The sequence below is a fragment of the Marmota monax genome, unplaced genomic scaffold (genome assembly GCF_021218885.2).
Source record: "Marmota monax isolate L192 unplaced genomic scaffold, Marmota_monax_Labrador192_F-V1.1 WCK01_AAM20220418_F8-fsc00012, whole genome shotgun sequence".
Taxonomy (NCBI): Eukaryota; Metazoa; Chordata; class Mammalia; order Rodentia; family Sciuridae; genus Marmota; species Marmota monax.
Genome location: NW_026695227.1, coordinates 35,840,081 through 35,851,674, shown reverse-complemented (window position 1 = coordinate 35,851,674; position 11,594 = coordinate 35,840,081). Strand labels below are relative to the sequence as shown.

The following is an 11,594-nucleotide window of genomic DNA, read 5'->3' as shown; positions in this document are numbered from 1 at the left end:
GTGAGGGCAATGTCACCCAGGTGATCTCCGGGGGTAGCATCTGTGTCAACAACAGTGTAGGCAATAGCTGCATCAGGGATAGATATGTTTGCAGTGGCAGCAGCGAGTGGCTGTAGTTGCGTTGGCAACAGCACCCAGAAAAAAAGAGCTCCAATTGACCATGGGATGGCAGCAATGAGATCAGAGGCAGAGACATTGGTGGTAGCTGTTTAGGTGGCAGCCAATTGAAGAAAAGACCTCAAGATATCTGCAGCAGTGGTATCTGCCAGCATTAGTGGTTTGTTTTTTTCTGACATGTACATTATCAGGACAATTTTGAGAACCCCATCTGCCATTCAGGTTTTCTCCACCTGTTCCTCTCACATGATTGTCATTTCTATTTCTTATGGAATTTGTATATTCATGTATTCTAATCCCTCTGCCAAAGAAAAGGCATCATTGACTAAAGGAGTAGCTATTCTCAACTCCTCCGTTGCCCCGATGCTGAACCCTTTCATCTACATCCTGAGGAACCAGCAAGTAAAGCAAGCCCTAAAGGATGTGCTCCACAGGGCAGGGTATTCTACAAATAAATGAAATAAAATTTATTAAAAAAAGGGACACTATAAAAAACAACTCAATAAAATCTTAAAAGTCATAAATGTCTTTATTAAGTATCCTAGTTCTCTAATAATTTCTTTAAATGCCATGTTATAGTTAATTTGAGATTTTTCCTGTTCCATTTCTTCCACTTCCACACCCAAGTACATTCAACATATTGCTTAACAAGTTATGTAAAAGTATGCTTAAATTTTCCAGTATAGAGTTTTCCTGTAAAAAAAAATATATAGTCCATGATATGTAAATAGTTTTAATTCTGTTTATATCACTCCATAAAAGGCATGTATGTCACCATGTTTTACCTCAGATGTAGAACTTTAAACTTTGTGTAATTTCTACTATATTTCAAGGTAAATACTGATAATGCCATAATAGCTTTAGTTCTACATGTTCTGTATGTTGGTTCATTAAATCAAACGTGTTCTCTACAGGTAATGTGTTCTATTGCATTGTATCTTAAATGAGAAGCTCTATACTCTGTGAAGTTTAAAGGGCATGATTTTCTTTTTTCTCTGTAAATTGAGTTCCTCATTTAACACATAAAAATAAATTTAGGATTCACTATAAGTATGTTAATCATATGAACATCAACTCAGTAATTAAACTTATCTTACGTTATCAGTTAATAATTAAACCACAAAAGAATTTCAACTTCAATTGTCCCACTTGAAAATAATTTTCCCATGTAATTTTGATTAGAAAATGTTGACACATTATTTTTCTATATTTGTAGACTAATGTAATTCGAAAAGTAAAATACAAAAGTAGTTCTAATTATTTATAAAATAAAAATCATTATACGATTTTCATACATTTCAAAGAATTCTTAGTCCTTACATCTCAACAGCCCACTGAAATCTGGAGATCACAGGATACCTATACAAGAAATTACAATGGTAATGTTTCTCTGAGAAATTCAACTTTAGGAATTTTTATGATTTAAAGATGAACACATGCTTTTGAATTAAATGGTTTCCAACAACTTTTTGAATTAAATATTCCCAAGGACTTTCATACATGTATTATATTTATTTTTTCAAAAATATATGTATTAGAGAAATGATCTAGCTACCAAAAAATTTTGTTGATCTTGTGCAGTCCTAAGCAAGAGGGAATGAAATATGTAAATAGGTGATCGCAATGTAATTTTATAAGTTTTATTTCTCTATGAGAAATGTATTGTCCATACCTTAATTATTTTTTAGTTGTAGATGGACCCAATACTTTTTTTTGATGCTCTTTTTTGATGATTTTTAATTGATTTAAAAAAATAAATGATGGTGAAATGCATTACAATTTTTATTTCACATAACACAATACTTTTATTTTATTGATTCACTTTTATGTGGTCCTGAGGATTGAACCCAGTGCTCACATGTGCTAGCTCTACTGAGCTACATTCCTGGCCCTCTTTATTGTATATTGTAGCCATATTGAGATATAAATAATAACAGGTTTTCTCACATTATTAACATTTACATAATTTTACCATATAAGAAATAATAAGAAATAATTCTTATTTCTTTTTCTGATATGAGGACAACTGCTATGATATGAATAACAAGTAAAAAAATCAGTATCACAAAGTCTCAGATAAATAGACATGCCACTAGTAATTAACATTCTCTGCATACTTAAAATGGTCAGACTTATTACTAAGCACATAAACTTAATTCTGTCTTTGCAAACTCTTAAATGGCATTTGTAGTAATAGTTTTACCAGTGGCTAATGACTTATCAATGCTTTCACTTAAATAGTGTGAGTGGTTAAATGCTTTTAACCTGAACTCCCCTGTCAAAACAAAAGCTGTGCTTCTGATCAAACCAAGTAAACACAAAAACATTTTTTTAAATACAATTTTGGTCTGATCAACTGTAACAAAAACAAAAATTTAAAAAATGTTGTTTATGTTTTTGCTTGTCCATTTAAACACTTGAGTTTTACTTGTTGGTTTCATATCTATTATCACCCAACTCAATCAGTATAGCAAATTTCTTTTTGATAAATGTGTTGAGGAACATTTGTTGGATTTTTGAGTAATCATATTTGTTCTTAACTTATATTCAATAAAATTGTACAAAAATTATATACACTAGAGCTTCAAAGGCAATACTAAAGTTAGGATGTTATTTTCTTATTGTAAGATTAATATCAGGGAAATGCAAATCAGAACCTCAATGAGCTATCACCTCACTCCCATAAGAATGATTACTATCAGAAAGATATCTGATAAGTATTGGTGAGGATTTGGAGAAATGTGACTTTTCACACTGGTGTTGAGATTAATGTAGCACTTAATGGAGGTTCCTCAAAAACTCAGAAATACAAATGCCATGTGATCCAGAAATCCCACTACTAGTTATATATCCAGAGGAAGTAAAACAGTGTGTTGAAGAGACATCCGCATTTTTATTTTTATTGTAGCAGTATTCACAAGAGCCAAGAAACGCAGACAATTTCTCAACTGACAAAGAAAGAAAATGTGGTGAATAATGAAGTATTCTTTAGACACAGAAAAATAAATGAAATTCGATTATTTGCAACAACATGAGTAAAACTGCAGATCATTACATTCAATGAAATAAGTTAGAAACAAAGAGACAGTAATGCATGATCTCACACCTATGTGAAAAAAATACATACAAAGACAGTAGGTTGATTTCATAGAAGGTGAGTAGAATGGTAGTTACCAGAGGTGGAGACTGGGGAGAGTAGGAAGAAAGGAACAACAGGGAAATGTTGACCAATGTGTACTAAGTTTCGGTTAAATAGGAGCCCAAAGTTTTGGTGTGGTATAGCACAACAGGATGACTACAAATAACAATATGTACTGTGTATATCAAAATATTAGAACAGAATATTTTCAATGATTTCACCAAAAGGAAATAACACTGGTGCCTTACACCAGATATGTTTAACCCAATTAACACATTACATAATATACACATGTATCAGCACAGTCCATGGTACTTCATTATCATATAATGTTTTATGTATGTTTCATAATAAAATTAATTTTAAAAATAAAAAACACATGGACACTTTCATTGTGGGGAAAAGTTTATCTTGCATTTTATTTTTTTCCTTTTTGTCTTCTTAAAATATTTTTGTTTTATTTATTTATTTATCTATCTATCTATCTATTTATTTATTTATTTGTGGTGCTGAGGATCGAACCTATTGCCTCATGCATGCTAGACAAGCACTCAACAACTGAGCTACAATGCCAGCCCTATGTTGTCTTTACTTTTGAAAGAAAACTTTACTGGGTACAATATTATTGGTTGGTAGGAGTTTTCTGTTGCTATTGTTGTTTTGTTTTCTTTCAGCTGTTTGAATTCATAATCCTACTGCATCTCCTAAGATTTCTGCTGAGAGGTCTTTTGTAGGTGTACTTAATCTCCCTTACTTAATCTCCCTTATTATTTGCTTCTTTTCTCTTGCTCTTTTCAAGATTCTCTCTTTTTCTTTCATCTTTGATAGTGTGGTTTCGATACATTCTGGGATAGTCTTATTTGAATTGATCCCCATTGGGAAGCTTTTCTCTTTAACCCTGAATATTCATATCATTCTCGAGGTTTGTAATGTTTTCTGCTATCCTTTTCTGAAATAATCTTTCTACAAATTTATCTTTCTCAACTCTCTTTTGAATGCTAATGACTTATACATTTCTTCATTTTTGTCACTGTTCTATAAATTCTATGAACTTTTTCATTATTTTTAGTTTCTTCATCTAACATATTTCTTTTCTCAAATATATTCATTTGAAAATATTCTCTTACTGCAGTTTTTGACAGGTTCTCTTTTTGATCAGCTCTGATATTAATGCTCTGTATTGCATTTTGTCATCATATTTTAAAATATTTATTTGATTTGCCTGTTATCACAATCTCTGTGTTCAATTTATCTAAAACATTTCTGAATTGTTTCTCTGATTTTCTTGAAGTTCACTGAGCTTCTTGAAACAGCTATTTTAAATTCTTTGTTAAGTGGGTTAGGCATCTTTATCTCTTAAGAGCCAGTCGTTGGTGCCTTACTTTTTTTTTTTTTACTTGGTGACATCTTGCTTCCTCAGTTGTTCTTAATTCCTGTGGTCATGCATTGACGTATATTGTTGAAATGTATGCATTTGTTGAAAATGTATGCATTTGTTGAAAATGTACGCATTTGTTCCATCCTTTCCAGTCTCACTTTGTTAAGGAACATCTTTTGAAGGTAAGCTTATTCAAAGATTCTGGATAGATCACCTGGCATGATCCCTAAGCCTATAAACACTGCAGCCATTGCCACAGGATAGCCACAGCTGGCAACCTGGTATGTATTTCTTTGGCCTTGTAATCTTGGGCTGCCAAGAGTAGCTCAAAACTGGAATGTAATTCTGTGACCATTGAGCCTTGTGTAGTGCTGTGGGAACTTGAATCCCACAACTGCTATGATCTTTTTTTTATTATTAATTTTTTAAATTTACTTTTAACTTGTTATATATGACAACAGAATGCATTACAATTCATATTATACATATAGAGCACATTTTTTTCATATTACTGGTTGTAAACAAAGTATATTCACACTATTTGTGTCTTCATACATGTACTTAGGGTAATGATTTCCATCTCATTCTTTTTTACCCCCATGCTCCGTCCTTTCCCCTCCCACCCCTCTTCCCTATCTAGAGTTTGTCCAATCCTCCCATGTTCTGCCTCTCAATCCTACTATGAATCAGCCTCCTTGCATCAGAGAAAACATTTGGCATTTGGATTTTGGGGATTGGCTAAATTCATTTAGCATTATATTCTCTAAGTCCATCCATTTACCTGCAAATGCCATGATTTTATTCTCTTTTATTGCTGAGTAAGATGCCATTGTGTATATATACCACAGTTTCTTTATCCATTCATCTATTGAAGGGCATCTAGGTTGGTTCCACAGTTTAGCTATTGTGAATTGTGCTGTAATAAACATTGATGTGGCTGCAATTAGTGAAGTGAATAGAGAGCCTACATATTGGGAGCAAATTTTTATCACTCACATATCAGATAGAGCACTAATTTCTAGGATATATAAAGAACCCACAAAGCTAAACTCAAAACAAAAATAGGTCAATGAATAAATGGGCCAAGGAACTGAACAAACATCTCTCAGAAGATGATATACAATCAATCAACAAACTAGGAAAAAGTGTTCAACAACTCTAGCAATTAGAGAAATGAAAATCAAAACTAACTCTAAGATTCATCTCACTCCAGTCAGAATAGCAGCTATTAAGAACACAAATAGCAGCTATTGGTGAGGATGTGGGGGAAAAGGCATACTCATACATTGCTGGTGGGACTGCAGATTGATGCAGCCAATATGGAAAGCAGTATGGAGAATCCTTGGAAAGCCGGCAATAGAACCACCATTTAACCCAGCTATCCCACTCCTCAGTCTATACCCAAAGGACTTAAAAACAGCACACTACAGGGACACAGCCACATCAATGCTATGATCTTTTATCCAAGAGATTTGTCCAAAATCCAAGTCTACTGCAATTGGTGGTTTTTGAGAACAAGAGAGAACAAGAAAGTGAGTATATCTCAAAGGACTTGTGGTTTCTCTTTTGCCAGCATGAGTCTAGAAGCTCAATCCATGGATACAATCTTAAGTCAATAGTGTACCTGGTGCTGTGTTTACTGTGGTGGGTCTGACATTGGGGTCTATGGCTAAATCCTATGCTCATTTACCTCCCCTTTCCCCAAGTAGATGGTGTCTTTATCCACACTGTGCTACCTGGGGTTGGGGACAGGTGACAAATATAGTATGAAACCATCCATTCTACCCTCTTTGATGTGTCAATTTTTATTCTTATACTACAACCAGGTTCTGTTGATGTTTCACCTGGTTTCCTTAGCTGTTGTGAAGCTAATTGCATGTGAGTATAGTTGTACAAATTATAGAGCAATGATGGCTAGTGAGTCTTATTCCACCATCTAGCTCTGCCATTCAAAAAATTCCACTCATCTTTCAAAGCAGTAGTGAGACCTGGTAGCTGAACTATGTTTCATTGGGTTAAATCATAGTCACTAATCATCCTCAGAAAACTTTACAGTTAAGGGGTCGTATTATTAAAAAGTAAGTGTCATTTTAGCTTTTGGGTAGAAGTGTAATAATAAATTAGTTAAAATTAAAAGTAAAATATTAAGAGGTCAGGAGAAAAACTATTGAAGTAACAGAAACTAAAAATAAAGAAGTAGAGATAGGGAAGAAAAATGAGCAAGTGGTTGAGGAAGAAGAGAATCAAGGCTTTCATTAATTTAGATTTTGTGAAAAGATTTTAAAGAAGCTTATATAATAGGACATTTAAATAAAATGCTATGCTTTGTCTAATAGAGATTCATTTTTCTTGTCTTCTAAAAATATTAGGAAGTTTACACAGCTGACACATGCACAAATGAGGGAGATTGGATATTTAACTTCTTAAATTCTTTCTTCCTCAAGCTTTTATATACGCTGCCTCATATGGTTTTTTCTCTGTTTAGAAAAAAATGAGATGAGCCAAATATTTAGTCAATTCATGATAATCAATAAATCTCAAACAATGATAGCAATATTTATTACTGTTAAAGGTTTTAGAGAGAAAAATAGGAAAACAATCTCTACTTTTATTTAAAAACAAAGGCAATTGAATACAGTTTTCAGAATTAGGAAATAGTTTTTATCATTTCTACATAAATATGGTGAATCAGTCATTTCAATGCCTAAAATAAAGTGTATCAATCATAAATTCAACACAATTCAGTGCCATTGTATTTTTCTATGATTTAACTAGTGTCCTACTCTTCTTTCCTTATTTTTCTCTCATCTCTCCCATGTTCAGAGACTCTTGTCTTCCATTCATCAATGATTGCACTTCTGAAATTTAATACACACATGCTTTGTGCATTTGTTATATGTTAAAAACTAAGAATAAATTTCTAGATAGAAAAATGTATGTTACATATAAGCTTATCTATAGCATATGAGCATTCTAATTTTCTGGTTATAAATTTACATCTCTCTATGTAGAACAATTTTACATACATAAGTTTAAATATTTAATGCCATATTTCTAAATATTTATTTTCTTGGTTCATAACTATTCTTGCAGTAAGAGGATGTCATATGTATAACCATAAGGAACAGTTCAGTGAAAGTATATAATACAATGAAGGGAAGTAAATGCAACTTTTAGAAAATATTGCTATAACATTAGTTATGGGTATAGGGAGGCTCTTCCTAAATGTAAATGATAGTGATAACACTCATCAGAGATCATTAACACTGGCCATTTTGGAAGACACTTAAATCAGACTAGAAACTCATAGAACATTTTCTACCATTTCCCTGTGTTATTGTGAGGAAGATTTGACCACGTTGCCAAAATTTAAAGGATTACAAACATGCTAACATTCCTGAAGATAGGTCCAGAATTTCTCAAAGAAAAAAAGTATGAATTCAAACAACAATAGGAGAATCAAATTCTAAATCAAAATTTTATACACTCAATATCACATGTTATTCATATGCAAGTCTTATTAAAATCAATATAGTTTATATTTTCTTATCAATGTTATTAAAAAAAAAAGCAATCCCAATTATTCATCTGCATCTTTTAATGATAACTCTCCTTGGCAATCTTCATTTACTTAATGAATTCCCAGGGTTATAAGAGACAGATAAAAATAAGTCCAACTCCACTTGTATCACATACATAGATTGAAATAGCCCTCATTTTATGTGCAAATTAGAATTTTCAGGAAAATGTAATATTCTCATAAGTTTAAGGAAAATATTTTCTGTGTGTAGGATTATAGGTTTGCAAAATATTTATTTAAAATTTCTGTGTAAATGCAAAGAAAAAGGTTTTAGCGATTGTAGGATTGATTTTAGCATAAAATGTTCCAACAAGTTTATTGTAAAAAAAATTAATAATTTTGTTGGTCAAATATTACTGGTCTCTAATTAAATTGAATGAAATTTTAGATTTTCATGAAAAAGTTAAATCACTCCATTTCTTTTGAGAGTATCAAGGAAATCAAATAAATTTGCTGAACCAATTGACCAGCTGTGAAATATGACTATTGAAGAAACCCAGGTGTTAGAATTTAGCTTAATCATCAAGAAAGACCAGAAAGTAAGTTTGTTATTCTTCTATTATTTAATTTTCAATATCAAAAGGTTTATAAATCTACAATTATATGTGCCAATTGTAATTTAAAACATACAAATGAAATGGAATATATATTATGTTAGAGAATAACAAACTCACTTGTTATTTATTGCTGGGAATATCATAAAGGGGTCCCAAGACAACACAGCAACAGGCCTGGATTGTTCTTTTTATTATTTTTCCCTATGCTTAAATGCTATGCTGGGCTGGATATAGGATTTAAAGAGGGCATTCTCTATCTGAAAGAATATCTTCTTCCCAGTAATTGTTATTTGTTCATTTGCTACAACCATATTGTAAAAATGATTGAATCATGCATTTTATAAATGTAAATATTTCTAGGCAATGATTTGTTTTGAGAAAAGAAGTTTCCCTTTCTTATCCTTTTGGTCTTTTTACTAGAAAAACAAAAGAGTAATTGCATTAGCCAAACTTGAAAGTAGTAAATTTATGAGAGGATGTTAACACATTTCCATGAATAAACATGTAGTTTCTCAAGTGAGGTGATTGCAAATGAGGTGATTATCACAGTGACTGGTTGTTAAACGTGTGAAAGTTGCCTAAGCTACACGGGGCTGAGTTTCTCAAAAATCTAATATCTGAAGGTAAGCCTAAGTAAACTTTGAAAACTTTCAAACTCTTATTTTGATTATGTTGTATTCTAGATTAGTTTTGTGATATTGAGGAAAGGAAAAAATAAATTACAATATTTTCATGTTTTTTATAAAGTAAATATTTTTCAAATAATTAGTAACTTGATTTTAAAGAAATACTGGAAGAAATAGATTCTATTTAAATGTTATCACAGACTCCCTTCAGCCAATCAGAGAAAAAAGGCATTTTCTACCTGTTCCTCTCACTTGAGAACCTTTTGGCCATGGCCTGTAACAGTGGATTTTCAAAGAAGAGAGATCAATATTTGACTCCTGGTAATACAAGTTATTTGGATGTAAGATAGCATGCAGTTTGGAGAGGGATACTGGTGAATACAATGTTTTAATTTACTTCACATAAAACTAATCTCTATGAGTATTTTAAAGTGTTTTGCCCTATCTTCAATTTCACTCTAATATTTTTTATATTATAGGAGAACATAACTTTATGTTCTAAAAGGGAGGAAAAAAAAGGATTGACAATGAGAAATCACACTGTACCCAAAGAATTCATTCTACTAGGGCTAACAGATGACCCAGAGCTTCAGGTTGTGATTTTCATCTGTTTAATTATCACATATATATTGAGTGTTGCTGGAAATCTGACAATCATCACTCTCACCTTGGTGGACTCACATCTACAGACCCCTATGTATTTCTTCCTTAGGAACTTCTCTATATTAGAAATCACCTTTACAACTGTCTGTACCCCTAGATTCCTGGGCGCAATTATTACTAAGGACAAATCAATTTCATATGATGATTGCATGGCTCAGTTGTTTTTCTCCATCTTCCTGGGTACAACTGAATTTTACCTTCTAACGACCATGTCCTATGATCGATATGTAGCCATCTGCAAACCCCTGCATTATACCACCATCATGAACAAGAGAGTCTGCATATTGCTTATCTTTTGTGCTTGGCTGGCAGGATTCTTAAACATCTTCCCACTAGTTATTCTTTTTCACCAGTTAGATTATTGTGGCTCCAATGTCATTGATCACTTTGCTTGTGACTACTTCGCCTTATTGAACTTATCCTGCTCAGACAAATGGCTCCTACAAGTGGTTGGAGTTTACTCTGCAATAATGATTCTGCTTTTCACTTTGGCATTAATAATTCTATCCTACATGTTCATCATAAGGACAATTTTGAAACTCCCTTCTGCCAGTCAGAGAAAAAAGGCATTTTCTACCTGTTCCTCTCACATGATTGTCATTTCCATCTCTTATGGAAGTTGCATATTCATTTATCTTAATCCTTCTGCAAGAGAAACATCATCAATGACCAAAAGAGTCACTATTCTCAATACCTCCATTGCTCCCATGATGAATCCATTTATATACTCTCTGAGGAATCAGCAAGTGAAGCAAGCCTTTAAGGACACCCTCCAGAAAGTTATGCATCTCTCTGGTAAATGAAAGTGTTAGTAATGTTAAAAAAATAAAGTTCTTATAAATGTTTTCTATTATGAACAACCTCTCAACACATTTCCTTCATATTATTGTTAGTTGTTTTTTCCTTCCACATTTCATTGTTAAGCTTTCTCTCATGTTGTTCTTAATAAATTTGATAAAGCTAAATACTGCTGCAGAATTTTCTGACATTTCAAATATTTCAGTCAAATATATTTGAGCAAAGAAGAAGACCTGGGTTAATGACTATGATTTTAAATCAAAGTAGTTTGCTTTGGAATAGACAAATGTCATTGAGTTTGATGGAAAGAGGGTTGGAATGGATTGGAACTTCAAAATTTTCATTCTTACCTGGTAATTAAAATAAAGGTTAATACTAATAATAAGTGTGACCAATAATGAGGAGAAGTAATAAGAGGATGAGAGCAGAAGATACAATAAAAGTTTTTCAGTATTATTATATGGTCAACTAATTTTGGGTTTTTTTTTTTAGAATTATACTTCTTTGTTCACAAGCAGAACAAATCAATGGTATCACAGTCCATTTGCAATGATCAAAGAAGAAGCAGATGAACTGTCTTAAACTATGGAAAATTCTACAATGGATTTTTGTAAGAATTAAATCTAAGGAAAAAAATCCTTATATCTATTAACCTGAATTTATTAAGATATTTTAAAAATGTCATTCTATACAAGCTTCTCTTGCTAAAGTGTCATTCAAAAGTAAGCTTTTCTTT

General features: G+C 32.2%; 1 protein-coding gene across 1 annotated transcript; it reads left to right on the top strand.

Moving 5' to 3' along the window:
• Positions 1-9,924: 9,924 nt before the first annotated feature.
• LOC124087355 (olfactory receptor 6C3-like) lies at positions 9,925-10,863 on the top strand. The gene has a single exon (XM_046436222.1). The coding sequence runs from the start codon at positions 9,925-9,927 to the stop codon at positions 10,861-10,863; it is 939 nt and encodes a 312-aa protein (XP_046292178.1).
• Positions 10,864-11,594: the final 731 nt, after the last annotated feature.